Below are 19,739 nucleotides of genomic sequence, written 5' to 3' on the forward strand. Positions count from 1 at the left end.
CCCCCATACTGGATGTAACCCCAAACCATGATTTTTCCTCCACCAAACGACTGTTTTCTAGGTGAATCTTGGATCTAAAGAGTTTGATGTTTCTCTTTATTTGTAAGTAGGTTCGTTGTGAGATCTCCCAGGCAGGTGACATGCAGAGATTGATCATGGTGTGGAGTCGAGCAAGTCGTGCTGTCAAACTCTGTGCGATGCTGAGCAGGTGTCTGCGAGCTGCATGTGTCTGGGTCTGAGAATGTTCTTCTTGTTGCCAGTCAGCGAGTTTAGTGGCAGGGCAGCCTCGGCACAGTTCGGGATGAAGCGGCGGTAGAAATTTACCATCCCGAGGAATTGTTGTAATTGGGTTACCGTCTCGGGTGTGGGAAAGTCACGGATAGCCTGCACCTTGCCAGGTAGAGGACGTACTCCTTTGCCATCGACTAGGTGGCCGAGGAACTTGATCTTGGGTTGCCCAGAAACGCACTTGTCGGAGGTGACGACCAGGCCGTGCTCGTCCAGACGCTTGAAGACCGTTTTCAGGTGCTGCAGGTGCTCCTCTTGGGAGTCGCTGGCGATGAGGATGTCGTCGATGTAGGCACAGCAGAAGTCAAGACCGCGGAGGACAGAGTCGATGAAGCATTGAAAAGTCTGAGAGGCGTTCCGGAGGCCGAATGGCATGCGCAAGAACTCCAACGAGCCAAATGGGGTGGTGACGGCCGTCTTCGACACATCCTCTTTCGCGACAGGGATGTGGTGGTAGGCTCTTACCAGATCGACGGTGGAGAACACTGTTTGTCCGTGGAGGAAGGACACGCAGTCGTGGATGTGAGGAAGAGGGTAGCGGTCAGGAACTGTGACAAAATTCAGCGCACGGTAGTCACCGCGGGGACGCCAGTCGCCCACCTTCGCCATGGGGACCATGTGCAGCAGGGAGGCCCATTTACTGTCCGATGGACGGATAATACCGAGCTGAAGCATGTGGTTGAATTCGGCTTCAGCAATCCGTTGTTTCACTGGGGCAAGGCGGCGAAAGCGTTGAAACTTCGCGGGACCAGCGGTCACCATGTGGTGAACAATGACGGGGGCAGGTAGGGTCGTCCGACTGGTGTTGGTTAGGTCGGTTGCGGCTTGGGCTGCACTCTCGAATGGTGATTACGGCAGCGTTCTCGACTGTGGCTGTATTCCCGGATTTCGGTTCGCAGGGCACGCATCTCGTCGATGAGCAGTTGGAGAGCATCAGTCGAGGGCCCTGGCGTCGGAGGAAGCTGCATGGCAGAAACGGTAGGCTGCCGCGCGTACGCCTCTGCAACTTTGTCGGCGAGGGCGACCAACTCCTGCAAGGTGGAGTCAGGTGGTGTTGTTGCCAGGACTGCTTGGATCATCGGGGGCAGCTTCTCTATGAAGATGTTCCGCAGGAAAAAACGAGCCGGATGCGCTCAGAAGAGCCGTTAGGAGGTGAGCCGTTCTGGGAGGTGCACACGTCTGCAGCTCCGGGTCGTTCGGCCACACGGAAAGGCCAGGTACGAAGAAGGTCGATCACCAGACATGGGGGGCATTGACATTTGAGTCAGTCGATGGAGACTGTATCCTCGCGGCCGTTGATTTGAATCCAGAACGTCTTCTCACCACGGGAGAGGACGGAATACGGGCCAACGTAAGGGGGCTGGAGGGGCTTGCGCACCCGATCACACCGCATGAAGACATGCGTACATGTCTGGAGTGCGGGATCCACCTGCGTCGGTCGGTACGATGTTCGCGGCGGCCAGGGCCGCAGAGCCAGCGCAAACTGCCGGAGGCGGGTGAGCAGATCATTGACGTCGATAGTCGTTGCGTCGGTCAGGTTGAGCAGCTCACCAGGCAGTTGTAAACTGGCGCCATATACCAGCTCCGCTGGAGTCGAGTTGATGTCGGGTTTTAGCGTGGAGCGGATGCCCAGCAACACTGGAGGCAGGTTATCCACCCAGTGTTCGGCATTGTCGGAAGACATCAGGGAGGCCTTCAGTTGGTGATGGAAGCGCTCAACCATGCCGTTCGCAGCTGGGTGGTAGGCCGTCGTCCGGTGTCTTTCATATCCCAGAAACTTGCACAGCTTGCCAAATAGTGCAGACTCGAACTGGGCTCCACGATCGGTGGTGATGGACTTCAGTGATCCAAAGCGGGCGACCCAGTGTTGGAGGAAGGCACCGACAACAGCTTCGAACCCGCAGTCGGACAAGGGAAGGGCTTCGCACCATCGGGTGAAACGGTCAATGCAAGTCAACAAGTACCGGAAGCCACGGGAGGGGGGAAGGAGTCCGACAAGATCTATGTGGACTTGACTGAACCGGCCGTTCGGCGTGTCAAAAATTCCCACGGGTGACTTCGTATGGCGCTGGTCCTTTGAGCGTTGGCATCGTAGACAGCCGCGCACCCAGTCTCGCGCATCCCTCTGCAGTCCTTTCCAGGAAAACCTTTTCGCCAGCAACTTGGTCGTACCACAAATTCCAGGATGAGAGAGACTGTGCAGAGAGTTGAACACCTTTCGCCGGAAGGAGTCTGGAACCAGTGGTCGAGGGACGCCGTCGGACTGGACGTACAGGATCGTGCAGCCAGAGTTAGGGAGAGGGACAGCGATGATGTTGGGGTCGTTGGCATGGTCGGTCAGACCTTCTCGTACCTGGGCTGCTGCCATCTCGTCGTAGTCAAGACCGTCTGGGAACTGGATCTCGTTGATCTCACCCCAAGAAAGGGCGTCTGCGACCTCGTTTTGAGCCCCCTGGACGTGGCGAAACTCAAGGTCAAATTGCGAGAGGTAGTCCAAGTGCCAAACTTCTCGCTCCAGGTACTTCGTCGATGCCGAGGGGATGGCGGAGAGGAGTGGCTTGTGGTCGGTAAAGATGATGACACGGCCACCCTCGATGAAGTGCCGGAAGTGCTTCACGCTAAGGTAGACGCCAAGAAGTTCCCGGCCAAAGGTGGAGTACCGGCGTTCGGCCGGCTGGAGGGCCTTGGACAAGAAGGCGATGGGTCGAGAGTCACCATTAAAGCCGTCGTGGAGAACCGCACCGATTGCAACCGTGGAGGCGTCAACCATGAGAGACAACTGACCATCGGGGCTTGGGTGAGCTAGGAGTGTTGCATAGGAAACGAGATCCTTCAGCCGTTGAAAAGCCTTTAATTGCTCGGAGAGGTCGACAGCAATGTTCTTCTTCTTGTTGCCAGTCAGCGAGTTTAGTGGCAGGGCAGCCTCGGCACAGTTCGGGATGAAGCGGCGGTAGAAGTTTACCATCCCGAGGAATCGTTGTAATTGGGTTACCGTCTCGGGTGTGGGAAAGTCACGGATAGCCTGCACCTTGCCAACTAGAGGGCCTACTCCTTTGCCATCGACTAGGTGGCCAAGGAACTTGATCTTGGGTTGCCCAGAAACACACTTGTCGGAGTTGACAACCAGGCCGTGCTCGTCCAGACGCTTGAAGACCATTTCCAGGTGCTGCAGGTGCTCCTCTTGGGAGTCGCTGGCGATGAGGATGTCGTCGATGTAGGCACAGCAGAAGGCCGGAGGCCAAATGGCATGCGCAGGAACTCAAACGAGCCAAATGGGGTAGTGACGGCCGTCTTCGACACATCCACTTTCGCGACAGGGATCTGGTGGTAGGCTCTTACCAGATCGACGGTGGAGAACACTGTTTGTCCGTGGAGGAAGGACACGCAGTTGTGGATGTGAGGAAGAGGGTAGCGGTCAGGAACTGTGACAAAATTCAGCGCACGGTAGTCACCGCGGGGACGCCAGTCGCCCACCTTCGCCATGGGGACCATGTGCAGCGGGGATGCCTATCTACTGTCCGATGGACGGATAATACCGAGCTGAAGCATGTGGTTGAATTCGGCTTCGGCAATCCGTTGTTTCGCCGGGGCAAGGCGGCGAAAGCGTTGAAACTTCGCGGGATCAGCAGTAACAATGTGGTGAACAACGTCGGGGGCAGGTAGGGTCGTCCGACTGGGGTTGGTCAGGTCGGTTGCGGCTTGGGCTGCGCTCTCGAATGGGGCCGCGTCCGTGATTACGGCGGCGTTCTCGACTGTGGCTGCGTTCCCGGATTTCGGTTCGCGGGGCACGGATCTCGTCGATGAGCAGTTGGAGAGCATCAGTCGAGGGCCCTGGCGTCGGAAGAAGCTGCATGGCAGAAACGGTAGGCTGCCCCGCGTACGCCTCCACAACTTTGTCGGCGAGGGCGGCCAACTCCTGCAAGGTGGAGTCGGGTGGGTTGTTGCCAGGACTGCTTGGATCATCGGGGACAGCTTCTCTATGAAGACAGGAAACTCTGGTCCTTGATGCTGTTGCCCGCCACCGTCTCGAGGCATTGCAGGAGCTGGGAGGGCCGGCTGTCTCCCAGCTCGACGTCATGCCTCAAGGCTGTGTACCTCATGTGTTTCATGAGGGTGGTGTGCCTCAGGATTTCCTGTTTCAGGGCCGCGTAAGGATTCTCGGCCGGAGGGTCAAAGATGACTCGGCCCACACGACCAGCCAACTCCGGAGTGAGGGCTGCGACCACATAGTGGAATTTGCTGGTCTCCTGGGTGATGGCACGGTTGACGAATTGGGAGTCAACCACTTGGAACTCCAGAGCTCCATGTCATCGTGCCTGGGGTGGAAGGGGGGGGGGTTTGAGGGAGACGGCGGAAATCTGGTCTCTTTCCATTAGGAGAGTTGATTGGGCTGAGGAGGAGAAGAAAAAAAATCCTCCTGGCTGGCTCGCCAATAAAGATGTTTCTCTTTATTTGTAAGTAGGTTTGTTGTCAGATCTCCCAATCTCCCAGGCAGGTGACACGCAGAACTTGATCGTGGCGTGGAGTCGAGCAAGTTGTGCTGTGAAACTCCGTGTGATGCTGAGCAGGTCTCTGCGAGCTGCGTGTCTGTCTGGGTCTGAGTCCGAGATGAGTCTGATTCTCTCTGTCCCGCAACGGCTACTTTTATATAATTTTCAAGCGTGTGACATGTGTCAGGCTGAGACGCACTTCAAGGAGACCAAGGGCTTGAAAGACATCAAAGCCGCGGTGCGCACCGGTGACGCCACAGGTCCATGTGGGTTCCAACAGGTCTTCTGCAGTATTTGCGGCGATTGGGATGCAGTTCAATGGACGATTCATCAGAAAAATCAACCTTCTGCTACTTTTCCACTGTCCATCGTTTCTGCAAGCTGTGGGCTTGAGCAAATGCAACACGATTGTTTCGTTGTCTTCTGTTTAATGCTAGTTTCTGAGCACAAACTAGGCCATAGAGACCACTGCGTGAGAGAAGTCCACAAACTGTCCTTGTAGATCAGGGGTGGGCAAACTTATTGACTGGCGGGCCATAATGGGTTCTAAAATTTGACAGAGGGGCCGGCCAGGCCAGGAGCATATGGAGGCAGTGTTTGGGCCGGATATACTAAAGCATTAAATGCAGTGTGTGCGAACCTCAGCACAGTAAGCACACTACAACCCAATTTATTAAATGTCTTTCTAACGTGGAAAATAGCCCTTAGCAGTTCAAACATTTGCCTCATGGAATATGCAAGATATGGCATTTACATACTATTTCGCGGATACCTGGAATATAAGGCCAGCAACTTTTCAGAGTTGTCTGCCCTGGTGTCCGCTAGCTTTTTGTCATGAGTCAGTTTTTACTATAATTTGGACAAGTTCGGTGGGCCGGATTAAAAATCCTGACGGGCCGTATGTGGCCCGCGGGCCGTCGTTTGCCAATGTCTGGTATAAGCCATAATAATCAAAATTCTCACAAATAAAACCTCAAAATATCTTGCAAATCATGTTATGAGTAAATAATATATTCATTTCACCTTTTAAATTGAATCACTTAAACGAATGAATGTTTTCACAAGATTCAAATTTTCTGAGTTTTACCTGTATATGATCAACTTCTCTGAAACAAGAATATGCGTCAAGGATCCTCAGTCTTGGGCTTGACCTTGCATATTTCTTGGAGTTTGATGTGGTCTTGTTGGCTCTCTGTAATTTGTGAAGCTAGAAAAAACCCCAAGCAACAAATTTAGCCATCAAAAGATGCAGTGTCACTGGCCGTTGTGTCAATTACTATTTGCCACTTAAATTTGCTCATGCAACATTGATACTAAGGCCTACATTATCCAGGAAATTTAATTCGTAAAAAAAGCTTCATTGTCAACAATCCACAACATTGTTCAATTATGCAACACTGTTCACAAACTATGTAACACAAGTAAATATTAGATTTAGATTTAAGGCTAGCGTTGGGCTGAAATCCTAAAGTCAAAACGTAACTAACATTCACGTCTATTAGACAAAAGTACTATTGCACTCGAAAATACTAAATGAAATCCAATACACCTCTCTATAAAGTGCTATTGTGTAGATAGATATGCATACACACTGCATAGATAATGATGTAACTGTTAATGCTAACGTTAGCTGAACACACGTTTTTAGCTTGCATGAACCTAATTTGAATGTCGAACTTAGCGTTACCTAATATAGCAACGCGGGTGTCAATATATCGCAAAAGTTAAACGGAAATTACCTTTTAATATTCCGGCTGCGATGTAATCCAGTCCATCTTCTTTCATGTTGATAGTGATTCTTTTCAGGAGCGAATGATATGTGTTGTGTTCACCAACGAGCCGGCTCTCTGTGCGTGAACGACGGGGAGGCGGCTAATTTTTTTTCAAATGAAAGTGAGATGGGGCCTGTGTCCGAGGTTCATGATCTACACCAGTGGTTGTTAAACTCAAATTCAAAGAGGGCCAATATTAAAAAAAGAAAATTGTCGAGGGCCAGACCATTTTTTTCAAAATTAATTTGTTTGTTTTTATTATCTTTAACATACAGTCAACTAATGTACTTTATTAACTATCCTAATAAATTACAACTGAATTTTTGCTTAAATACTGAAATCAGAATAGGTTTAAGAAAATAATAAAAACAAAAACTGAAAAAAACATCAGGCTTCTATATCTTTAACTTTATTCATTCTAATTGTAATTTAAATCATTTCATCACAGACATCACATCAAGGCCAACACCTAAACTATATCTCTTTCAACTTTGAATAGACGATGCCACCAGTAAATAAAATAATATTTATCCATTTTAGTTTTTTTTCACTGCTCAGTTACTCTGGTGATGCACAAGTATACAAGCTGAATACTTGGCATCGCTTTTACATGCAAGTGCATCAATTTCTGGAGTCTGGCTCTGCACAGAGAATTCAAATTGTAGACACCTTTCGCGGTACATGTGCTGTAACATGGGGCGGCGGGCCAGATGTAATACATATTTGAAATCATTTCGCGGGCCAAATATAATTGTAGTGCAGGCCAAAATTGGCCCGTGGGCCTGAATTTGACATGTCTAATCTACATGATTTGTCTGCAAAACTGAGGGATTGCCTATGAAATGAATGTTCAAACCATGCTGTTGCAGACAAATGAGTTGTGCTAAATGGTGCTAAATGTATTGAGCTCAAGAGCTCACATTTGAAAACACATATTGATGAAAAGGTTTCTTCAGCTGTTCTTCAGCATTTTGCTTCATGCCGGACGTTTCGCTTCATCTCCAAGAAGCTTCGTCAGCTTCTTGGAGATGAAGCGAAACGTCCGACACCTTCAAAGAAGTACAGATGACGGCTGAAGAAACCTTTTCATCGATGGACCACTCCTGTACGACTGAGAGCTTACACAGACATAAAACACATATTAATCATTTTCTGCAATCATTGTCATTGTCCAGTGTCCATGCTGTAAACACTAGGGGGGTAATTAAATATTTGTCCATGTGGCAACATGTAGCCGATCGTCTCGTTCCTCCGAGAAACTTAATGATGCATGTGAGAGGTCGTGGTGACAGTCAAGGAGTTAAAGGAGTTAGGAGTAAAAAGGGCAACTGCAAACTCCGAATTGGGTTGTGTACAAGATTCTGACCCGGATGAAGGCCCTAGTATTAGTGTTGGGGAAAATAAAGCAAAGACGATGACCTTAAGGCAACATAGTGAAAGCTATCTTTCGTATGGATTTATTTTGATCGGCAATGAGACAACACCTTCTCCATTATGCCTGTTGCGTGGCGAGAAGCTGCCTTTCCAGCAGCTCATGTATGTTGTTTTTCTACTTTCATTCCTTTCATCACTTTGCTGCTGTGAAATGTAAATTTCTCCACTGTGAGACTAATAAAGGCAAATCCAATCCAACAGCGCCATGGTGCCGAGCAATTTGAAAGAGTAGTTGAAACTAGCCAAAGAGTAGAGGTGAGCATTTGTGAACAGCAGTATGGGTTCATGCCAAAAACGAGTACGGCAGATGCAGTGCTATGTGACATTGTTGTTACGAGTTATTAAAAGTTGATATTGAACACAATTTATCATACCCCCCTTCAAAACAGACCTCAATCAAAGTTTAAAAAAAGCTGTGGCAATTTTGATCATCAGTTGAGGTCTGTTCTCACGCTCTAACCTTACTGTCTTCCCCTCCGCCACTCCCGGCCACTTTCTGCAACTGTGTCTGTCTCTAATTCCCATCCCCCACTCGTTTAGAAATCAATGAGCAGACTGCCAACAAGCTAAAAAACAGTCACTGCTTTGGACATTGAAACTGTATCTTATGAATTGCATCTTATAAATAAATATTTTCATTGCACTTCCATCTTAGCGTTGGATAATTATGCTGCTCTAAGAATAATTATACATTTTCATGTGAGTTTTTAAACCATGATATTAAGTTGAAAAAATGTGTTGATTATGTTGTGGGTCATTTTTACCTGTATTTCTACAGTCCAAACCATCTCAGTCTGGCCTTTCTGACATTCTCTCCAAGGCCTCTAATATGGCTTGTCCCTCTGATAATCTCATTCCTGATCCTATCCAACCTGTTCACTCCCAAAGAAAACCTCAACATCTTCAGCTCTGCTACCTCCAGCTCTGCTTCCTGTCTTTTCTTCAGTGGCACTTAAGGACCAATTATAATTTTCCATGTTAGTTTAATACATATAGTTTTATTTGCTGTACCTATGTTAGAGGTATGTGACATTGGAGTTCATATAGTTTAATTAAAACACGATGTTGCTCAAAACGTATCGTTCTCAGCCTTAAAATATACCTCAATCAAAGTTGAAAAAATGCCGTGGGAGAATTCTCAGTGAGACTTGGTGACTGTTGCACTACCCCTCCCCCACTTAATTAGTGACACAGAGACTGTGCGCGTCTCCCCGCCTACGCAGCGCGGATGAAGAAAAAAAAAAGATTCTGCACTCTATTGCAATGCCGAAATAGTAGTTGAAACTAGCCAAAGAGTAGAGGTGAGCATTTGTGAACAGCAGTATGGGTTCATACATCTTATGAATTGTCAAGAATAATTATAAATTTTCATGTGAGTTTTTAAACCATGATATTATGTTGAAAAAATGTGTTGATTAAAGAAAGAGTAGTTGAAACGAGACAAAGAGTAGAGATGAGCATTTGTGAATGTGTTCATGCCAAATGTGAATGTGTTCATGCCATAAAGAATACGGCAGATGCAGTGCTATGTGACATTGTTGTTACTAGTTATTAAAAGTTGATATTGAACACAATTTATCATACCCCCCTTCAAAACAGACCTCAATCAAAGTTTAAAAAAAGCTGTGGCAATTTTGATCATCAGTTGAGGTCTGTTCTCACGCTCTAACCTTACTGTCTTCCCCTCCCCCACTCCCGCCCACTTTCTGCAACTGTCTGTCTCTAATTCCCATCCCCCACTCGTTTAGAAATCAATGAGCAGACTGCCAACAAGCTAAAAAAACAGTCACTGCTTTGGACATTGAAACTGTATCTTATGAATTGCATCTTATAAATAAATATTTTCATTGCACTTCCATCTTAGCGTTGGATAATTATGCTGCTCTAAGAATAATTATACATTTTCATGTGAGTTTTTAAACCATGATATTAAGTTGAAAAAATGTGTTGATTATGTTGTGGGTCATTTTTACCTGTATTTCTACAGTCAAATAATAGTTGACATCAGCAACAACTGCATCTGAGATCTTGTAAATATACTTGAAAAGAAACAACATATTTTCTATCCTCTTCTTTTCCTTTGGGCTTTTTCCTTCAGGGGACGCCACAGCAAATCGGTGTCCTCCATCTAACCCAGTTTTGTGCATCGTCTTCTCTCACACCAGCTATCTTCATGTCCTCTTTGACAACATCCAGAAACCTCCTCTTTGGTCTTCCTCTCGGTCTCCTGCCTGGCAGTTCAAGGCTCAGCATCCTCCTCCCGATATAATCACTCTATCTCTCCTCTGGACATGTCCAAACCATCTCAGTCTGGCCTCTCTGACTTTCTCTCCAAAGCCTCTAATATGGCTTGTCCCTCTAATGTACTCATTCCTGATCCTATCCAACCTGGTCACTCCCAAAGAAAACCTCAACATCTTCGGCTCTGCTACCTCACGCTCTGCTTCCTTTCTTTTCTTCAGTGCCACTGTCACCACGGTTTTATACACCTTTCCTTTCATCCTAGCTGAAACCCTTCTATTACACACCACACCTGACAAATACTGAGGAGACATCATCCCCACAGCTTCAGAAATTTACTGGGAAGTTCTCCTGAAGTTTATCTACACATGGCGGTAAATTGAATTTGTCACGTGATATAATGACTTTGCAGTCTTTCATTCATCTTCAGTACCACATGCGTCCTCTGATTCTTCTCAGATCCTCCTCCAGGTAGTCTTCCAGGATAGACTTGCATATTCCATGCATACCTACATTTTACATCATAGGCTGCCCACATTTTCATGACATATTTGCCAGGTTTATTGAGCAAGTGCTGTCTGAAAGTTGTCAAATCAGATCACATGAGATGTGTGGAATTTCTTTTGAGACATTGTTTCTTGAAAGATTGGCTTTACATACTCTTCATCCCACAGACTTTCAGTTGCTTCTCCCCATGACCTGTGCACTCTGGCTAATAACTGAATTCCGTGGTATGCATGCAAGTCAGTCTGATCCAATGGCTTCAATTTCTCTTGAAATACATGCTTCCCCTCCAAATTTGTCTTTTCCTGGAGAATCTTTTCTATTGGCGAGGACATGGACAGCTGAAATGCCGATTGAAGAACATCAGGTGTAATTTTGATCACAACAGAAGATGATATTCTGCCTTGACTTTGGTGTGGTGATGTTGCATGACCATTTTATCTCACCATCCTTGTCCCCTCTGCGGCTGATGATTCCCGCTTTCCTTGGTTTTTATCGAAGAGAGAGACAGCAGTAGAACTGTCCTCTGTCATCCTTGTCGTTGGATGCATTACGAAACTTATTCAAACTCTGCAATGTAACTTATTTTGCTGTACATCTTGTGAAGCTTGTTTTTGGTGTTGGTTGAAGAGATAACATTGGATTGGATTGAATGGACCTTTATTCGTCTCGCAGTGGAGAAATGACATGAGGATGGTGACACGTCAAATCAGAGAATGTTCCTGCTCTCTATACATCTGGCTCTCTGGCAGTTAAAACAAAGTACTGTTCATTAAATATGCTTTTTTGGATATGAACAGCTGTTTGCCCACATTGCAGTGGATGGGTCAAAATGCTTTAAGAAAAGCTGTGTCAATTTTGATAATTATTTTTACCATTTGGTCATGAATGTGAGGCCTATTTTCACACTGTAAAACCTTCGGTTCAACTGTGTGACTGTCTGCAATTCCCATCCGCCATAAAACTGCACATACAAAAAAAGTCAATTGTTTTATTTTGCCTTGGGCATTGAAACTATGAAACTAACTACTATGTATATCTTATGAATGGCATTAAATAAGTAAATAATTGTGTTTCATAACACCCACATATCAGCGTTTGATAATTATGCTTCTCTAAGAATAATTATTCTTTTTCGTGTTAGTTTAATACATATAGTTTTATTTGCTGTATTTATGTTAGAGGTATGTGTGATTGGAGTTCATACAGTTTAATTAAAACACAATCTTGCTCAAAATGTATCATTCTCAGCCTTGAAATACAATAGACCTCAATCAAAGTTGAGTTGTTGTAAACCTTCACTGTTAGACAGAGTGACTCTGCATACCCCTCCCCCACGTATTAGTGCACTGAGACTTTCTGCAGGATGGCGCCCACACTTTGATCAAGCAATTAAGAGCGCTCAGGCTCCAGGACGCCATGCGCACTGCGCATGAACAAAGTTTTTTTTGCAGCCCCCCCCCCCCCCCCCCCAGGACACTCTTACAGTGCGTGTTCATCAATTTAATAAACTGCGAGCGCACAACCAGCCCATCAGCCCAAAGGAGTGAACGAATAAGATTTCGGAATTAAATCAGGTAAGGAATTCAAGTTTTGAATATTTTTCTTACAAATGTGTCATTCTAAGAAATTACTACAGGATTCGAACTTTCGTGTTTTATCAGAATGAGAGTGAAAGCGTCGTCATGTTAATTGAGCAGAGAATAAAATGAAGCTAGACTATTGGGTAGTAATAGTGTAATACGTATTGAGTGAGAAGCACGTAGCAACGTAAATCGAAACTTAAGTCCGGTCAGTATTTCAGAAGTGCCCATGTGGTCCCAATCGTTGTCGCGTCGGGCCAGCCAATAGAACGTAATTTAAACAACACATTAATGTAGCACAAGCGAAAAAAACGCACAGCCAAATTTGGAAGCACGATAAAAAACAAATGGCACACAATAAAAACAAAAGCACAGCTACGGTGATACCAAATGACATTTGATTTATTTACTTTGACCACCCCTGGTCACGTGTAGAGGATTTCATTGTATTATGAGTTTTTTTTTAAATACCACGTGAAGGAGCGTTATTTGTTAGATCACATGATTCACGTTGAATGCAAATGATAACCCATTTGAGCTGTACTGATGACTTTTTTTAATCCCACCGCCTGAATTTTTTAGGTTATCAAAATATCTTATATTATTTTGGATAAGGACTTGGAGAAAAACATCAAGAAAATGACTACCCAGGTATGTTTCAGGACAATTTGGCACACTTCACTTTTCATTGGAATTGATAGTTTAGTGTAAATTAAATGCGTTATCAATTTGAACGTGACCATCATTCTTATTTTGTTTGTGTTCCGTTAACTGACATTGTTTTTCTTTAGCACCTGAATATTAATCTATTTACTTTTATTGCATTAGGCCCAGCAAGATGATGTCAACACAGCAATTCAGGTACATTTCAGTATTACTATTTTGTTGCACACTTCCATTTAATGTGTATCTACTGTGTATCTAAGTAAATATATGTATGTGTGCGTATGCACTGATTATATACAGCTATGGAAAAAAATTGAGCTCCATTGTTTCTTTAGTTTTTTTACTCGTTGTAAATGCTTCATACAGTAAAGGAATGTTTTCTTGGACCAAAATATTAACGACAACAAAAACAATTCAAAATACTTGAACACATGCACTATTGGATGAATTTCAAAGTTTTTCTAATGACAAAAATCACTCCATACATTCTTAACAATAGCTATGACGTTTTACTGTAAAAAATAGTGTATTTGAGTATTCCATAATACCTTTTATTTCAGTGATTCACTTAATACACTTTTTGTAGCACCAGACATGAAAATGAAAATGAACATAAAGAAAACATGGTGGTGTCAAATTTTCTTCCATGGCTATATGCGCCTGTGGTTACAGCCAAAGACAGTGTCTTACCATCTATGTAATGTAACGTTGCAAAAACACAACGTAAAATACAAATCAATTTCCAGAACACAAAGTACTTTGGACAAATTACTATATTGCGACCCCTTATCAACACAACGGTTATATGGATCAACAAAAGCTCTGCATTTAGGCTGAAAAAACTTATATTAGGTGAGATGCATATTGTCTACAGTATATGTTTGTTTAGCTTTTCGTTCTTTTCTGGCATCTTTTTAATGATAAATTGCAGTTGTGGCACTCTATTGGCCAGACAGAAATGAACATACGCTTTAATTAAAAACAAGACATAATACGCTGAAAGAGTTAAAATAAATATTGTAATTATATACAGAAATTGCCGATTAATAAATCTATGAAAATATTGGCCTGGGTACAGCTCACATGGAAAATTGTTTCCTCCGCAATCCATACCAGCCATCATTGTTATTTGTTTGCCGAATACTTGGAAATCAGTCTCTTATTGTGACGCAGCTAATTCGCTAAATGTGTAGTGGCAACTAACTACCATGGAGGACTTGTTAATATATACACGATTAATATTTTATCCCACAGGCAGTCCTCATTATGACCTATCTCATCGTATAAACATAAATCAGTACTACTTAGTAGTATTATTTGCAATGGTATTTTCTGATCTTTTTACTTTTTTATATTTATAACAGATGGACAATCCCACTGAAGAGAGCGATTTTTCTGACTTGGACAGTCATTCTGGATCAGATGTGGAATACAAACCTACCTATACATCATCCACTGATTCGAGTGTTGATGAAGAGATATCCCTTCCAAAGGTCAAAAATATGCCCTGTCATGACACATACAATGAAGACTCTACAAGTCAACAGACATATGAAGCAGACCAGCGTAGAGTCACGTCTGCAATTAGAAAACAAAGTAACCCATTAACCTATGTTCAAAGAAAAAACAAAAAACAAAAGATGAGCAAAGAAGATCCATCTGTAACCATAAAAACGTGTTCAAGAAAAGAAGGCAAACGTGTTTGGGACAAAAGGCATTATTGTTTCTACTGTGGCCAATCAAATTTGAAGATGGCAAGACATTTAGAAAGGAAACATATGGAATTTAAAGAAGTTGCTTTCGCGTTCAGCTTTCCATCAGGATCCAAAAAAAGAAAGTCCCTATTGGAACAGCTTCGGAACAAGGGAGACTTCAAACATAACAGCACGGTTCTAAAAGATGGACAAGGGGAACTTGTCACATGGAAGCAGCCAACCGATGCCGCCTCCACCGATGATTATTTGCCCTGCCCATCATGTTATGGGTTGTTTTTAAAAAAATGTCTGTGGAAACATCATTCAATATGTAGAGCAAGAGAGCTATGCAAAGACGACAAGCGAAGGAAAGGAAAGAGGGTCCAAAATATTGCTGCCAGTCTCCTCCCAACAGCCGCATCATCAGAGGGATATGAAACAATTATCAATAACATGAGACAAGATCCTGTATCGTTTCACATACGAAAGGATTTCCTAATTTGCAAGTATGGCGAATCACTGTATTCCAAACATGGCTGTGTCAAGTCCAAGCACCAGTACATTGCGCAACGAATGAGGGAATTGGGACGGTTCATGCTTATTGCTAAAAAAATGGATAAGACCATCGCGGGTCTGCAGGATTTGTGTACGCCTTTGAAGTTTAATACTGTTATAAATGTCGCAAAGAAACTCACTGCGTTCAGTCCAGGGAAAAATGAATATGGGAAACCCTCCACAGCTCTTAAATTAGGATTTTGTTTGAAAGGAGCAGTGGAAGTCCTTATTGGACAGACTCTGATGGAGGATGACGACCTGGCAGAGAGAAAGGCAAAAAAATTTCTGGAACTCCTCGAAAAAAACTGGAAAAACCATGTATCAGTCAGTGCTCATCAAACAATAGATGAAAAAAGATGGAATAAACAAGATGATATTCCTCTTACCAAGGATGTCATCACACTCAGGGACCACCTTAGAGTGGTTGAAGAGGAGGCAAAGGCTGAATTGACCCAAGGGATGAGTTTAAGTGCTTTTCGTAAATTGAATGAATCTGTTCTGGCACAAATGATTGTTTTTAACAAGCGGCGTGAAGGGGAAGCATCACGTTTGACTCTCGAGACCTACCAGAATGCCAGCACAAATCCAGTCAATCAGGACATTTTTGAAACACTTTCACCATTGGAAAAAGAGTTAAGCAAGCTCTTAACTCGCATTGAAGTCCGGGGCAAAAGGGGCAGAAAGGTCCCAGTGTTTTTTACAGAAAGAATGAAGGAGTCCATCAACGTTTTAATTCAAAGGCGACAAGATGCAGGGATACCTGCTGAGAATCCCTATCTTTTTGCAAGACCAGGTGCAATAACAAATATCCGGGGATGTGACTGTCTGCGCAAATTTGCGAAAGAAAGCAACGCAGAAAACCCTCAATTCCTAAGGTCTACCAAACTGAGGAAACAGGTTGCGACACTGTGTCAGCTGTTGGATCTTAGTGAACAGGAATTGGAACAAGTCGCAAGGTTCATGGGACACGACATCAGAGTGCACCGAGATTTTTACAGACAGACTGATAAAACTTTTCAAATTGCAAAAATCAGCAAGCTGCTTTTTGCAATGGAGCAAGGCACTGGAACACTTAGTGGAAAGAATCTTGACACCATTAAATTATCTTTTTCTGGTAAGCATTCACTGAAATGTCATCATATTTAAAAAAAATCATTTTGAGACTGGCATAAAGAAAAACCTGATTGTTACTTCTATACCTTCTTTCTTTCTTTTCTGCACAGATGATATACCCAAAGCAGGCTCTAGTAGCACCAAACCGAGAGGGAAAAGAAAGGCAAATGTGGATGAAGGTAAATTGTAAGATTAATAAGTATACTTTACACTAACTTTCAATCTTATTTTCTGCAAAGATGATATCCCCAAAACAGGCTCAAGCAGCACAAATTCAGGGGAAAAAAGAAATGAAAATGTGGATGAAGGTAAATTGTAAGATTAATAAATCTGCCCTGGTTAGGACTAATTTTCAATCTTTTTCTTTTCTGCACAGATTATATCCCCAAAGCAGGCTCTAGCAGAATCAAACCGTGGGGGAAAAGAAAAGAAAATGTCATTGAAGGTAAAATTGTAGGATGAATAAGTATGCTACTACTGTGTCTGCAGGCATCATTAGATTCTGATTTAAGAGTCAGCTTTCTGTGGCTGGGGGCGATGAACGGACATCCCAAGGGTTCGAATATCTCCTCTTTTTTTTTCACGGCCGTTGTCATGAAGTATGAGGTATCATGTAGTTCTCTTGGTCAACAAGAATGGGCCAGAGGTGAGGGAGCATTTGCTGACATATGGGGTCTGCAGGCTAAAAAAAAATACGACTGAGGAAGTTGTGATGAGATTGAAATCATAAGTAGCACAATACTCACCACACTTGACAGAATAACAATTTGTTCATTATTATTTAAAAACTTAGTGTTGATCGAACAGGTATATACAGTGATACCCTGGCTTACGAACTTAATTGGTTCCCAGACAGTGTGGAAGGCAAAAAGTTTGTATCCCAAAAATAATTTCCCAGAGGAAACCCTTAAAATGGGAATAACCCGTTCCCAGGTCCTCATAAAACATAATTTTCTACTTTCTAATTTTCTAAGCCTTAAAACTACACAAAATATACATTATTTTATGGATAATAAATGTGCTACGGTCTTATAATTAAAAAAATTAACTGTACTGTATAATAAAGTGGTTTTATTGACCTTTGTGATGGCTTGATGGAATGAAGTGGCCAGTTTCATCAGCATGAAACACTTGATGAGGAACGTAACCTTCTTCTTTCACCATCTTGAGGAATGATCCCTTGTAGGTGCTTTCTCTGTGATAATTGTATCTAGTTCTTCATGGGCTCGTTCGCGAACGACACATCACTCATTGAGGCAGCTCCGTGTACAAAAAAGTTTGTATGCCAAGGTAAAGTTCGTATGCCAAGGTAAAAGTTTCAAAAATGTAACGTTCGTAAACCGAATATAGAAAATGTCTTTGGTTTATTTCAAATGGTTTTGTATACTTTGGCAATCTAGTTAAATCAGGCCCTATCAATTTTAGAATTTGACCCCTTTTCAGACACAAGGGGGCCACTTTTTTAATTTCCCAGATGCATCCCTGTAGAATTCCAAATGATTCCTTTTGAAATGGCTCCCTGTCCCACCATAACAAGTGCAAGGTGTCATTTTGCTTGTTTTACTTTAAGGTGACGTGACAAAAAAACGAGCAAAGCGCTGTCATGGCAAACGGAAAAGAACTTCTGACTCAGATGGTAAACTGGAAGCTTTTTTTGGCTATTAGTCTTACCTTGAGGTATTGGTTCGCACTAACTTTTAATTTTGGATCCAGAAATATTTTTTTCTCTCCATAATTTAACAAGTTAAAATGCATGCACCGTATTTGCCCATGAGTGTCAAATTAGCAATGTCTCCTTTCTTTGTAGATTTGAGTCCAAGAAAAAAAATTGCTTCCAAAGAGCATGAAAATTCAAAGTCAGAGAAAAAGAAAGGTAAGTCTATTTATTTTATGTATATAATCCACACTGTAATGCTGCCACAAGTGGTCTTTGTGAGTATCATTAAATTGCAATTGTCATCATATTTAGGCTCTCCCAGAGTAAATTTGAGGAGACCGTGGAGTGAAGAAGAAAAGGCTGCTGTGGAAAAACACATGAAGAGACTGATAAAAGGGCATCAAGTGCCTGGGAAAGAACAGTGTACTGACTGCATTAAGAAAGAGCCGCAGACTTTGGCTCAAAGATCCTGGAAAGACATAAAGAACTTTGTCCACAACAAAATTGTGACACTCAAAAGAAGATCCACTTCTCGGGTTCTTCAGTTTTAATGATACAACAAATTTGTTTTGATGTGCATGCCTTTTTCTTCACAAATATGCACTTTAGTACATGTTCTAGTTTCTTACAAGAGTATTTAATTTTGTATTATATTCCCTTTTACTGTTGTTAAAAATGTTTTGCTTCAGGACAGATTTCATGTTGACATCATGTTAAAATAAAGTTTTAGTTTATTTGATTTGGTTATGGAAATTCATTGAGCAAAAGCATGGGTCACTTTACCAAAGTAGTTATGATACAGCAATCGACCAGACCAGCTTCCGGTTGATATGAACATATAAATAAGGAATTCCATTTATTTTAAGTTAAAACTATCAAGTTATTCATTAAACAGTCTCTCTCTCTCTCTCTCTCTCTCTCTCTCTCTCTCTCTCTCTCTCTCTCTCTCTCTCTCTCTCTCTCTCTCTCTCTCTCTCTCTCTCTCTCTCTCTCTCTCTCTCTCTCTCTCTCTCTGTATATATATATATATATATATATATATATATAGTCTATATATATATATATATATATATATATATATATATATCGATACTATTTCTATGCACGCACTGAGAAAATTACACACAAACAGGGTCGGATATATCGATAGTCCCGGTTATATCGATATTTTTTCGGACTCCCTTGAATATTGATATAACGAGACTTTACTGTATATATATACACACAATTAAAATACAAAATGTCTGCCGTGTAATTGTAGGTGATAATGAGAGGTAAAAGTTGATACAAAAAGTGGTTTGAAAACTCAACTGAATCAACCAAACAAAAAAATTAAATAAATAAAACGATGTTTCGAACATAATTCACTATATGAGTGAGGTCCCGGGATTTACCCATTCGGACCTCACTTGTCTAGTGATTCCACTCTCAAGTCCACTTCTTATTGCTTTGTTTTTTAAACAAGTTGAAGTGGGAAATGCAGTTAGGGGGACATCTAGTGTTCAAATATAACACTGGTTCTTCTCTAAACTTATCAGAAAGGGTGGTCCTCACTCCTGATGTGGAGTTACCCGGACCTCACAAAGTCGTTCAAACAGGAATGTGTGTGTGTGTGTGTGTGTGTGTGTGTGTGTGTGTGTGTGTGTGTGTGTGTGTGTGTGTGTGTGTGTGTGTGTGTGTGTGTGTGTGTGTGTGTTGGAGGTTAAATCCCAACCATGACGGTTAAATGTCTGTCGGAATAG

General features: G+C 43.0%; 3 protein-coding genes across 4 annotated transcripts in view; 1 reads left to right on the forward strand and 2 right to left on the reverse strand.

Moving 5' to 3' along the window:
• Positions 1–157, reverse strand: part of LOC148901118 (uncharacterized) — a 1,569-nt gene extending 1,412 nt beyond the window's left edge. Inside the window, exon 1 of the mRNA XM_089020258.1 lies at positions 1–157. This exon is cut by the window's left edge and continues 306 nt beyond it. Coding sequence (XP_088876384.1) covers positions 1–157 — 157 coding nt within the window.
• gabra6a (gamma-aminobutyric acid type A receptor subunit alpha6a) overlaps positions 1–19,739 on the reverse strand; it is a 41,887-nt gene that overhangs the window by 8,313 nt on the left and 13,835 nt on the right. The gene's annotated exons all lie outside the window — the stretch shown is intronic.
• On the forward strand, positions 12,194–18,736 carry LOC148901119 (uncharacterized). 2 transcript variants are annotated; one of them, XM_089020238.1, is made up of 10 exons: positions 12,194–12,306; positions 12,895–12,963; positions 13,141–13,173; positions 14,343–16,341; positions 16,451–16,519; positions 16,580–16,648; positions 16,717–16,785; positions 17,911–17,976; positions 18,148–18,213; positions 18,310–18,736. In XM_089020238.1, exons 2-10 carry the CDS (start codon positions 12,952–12,954, stop codon positions 18,546–18,548), a joined length of 2,622 nt encoding a protein of 873 aa, XP_088876364.1. In that variant the 5' UTR covers positions 12,194–12,306; positions 12,895–12,951; the 3' UTR covers positions 18,549–18,736. The 2 variants fall into 2 exon arrangements, with proteins under 2 accessions (XP_088876364.1, XP_088876373.1); XM_089020247.1 differs by lacking the exon at positions 17,911–17,976 and having other exon boundaries at positions 12,195–12,306.

This window comes from Hippocampus bargibanti, linkage group LG02 (assembly GCF_051943395.1).
Source record: "Hippocampus bargibanti isolate YZ-2025 linkage group LG02, ASM5194339v1, whole genome shotgun sequence".
Taxonomy (NCBI): Eukaryota; Metazoa; Chordata; class Actinopteri; order Syngnathiformes; family Syngnathidae; genus Hippocampus; species Hippocampus bargibanti.

Coding starts and splice junctions, on each gene's coding strand:
- LOC148901119 (XM_089020238.1), top strand. Junction 13,174..14,342: donor ATGTCAACACAGCAATTCAG/GTACATTTCAGT, acceptor TATTTATAACAG/ATGGACAATCCCACTGAAGA. Junction 16,786..17,910: donor AAAAGAAAATGTCATTGAAG/GTAAAATTGTAG, acceptor TTTTACTTTAAG/GTGACGTGACAAAAAAACGA.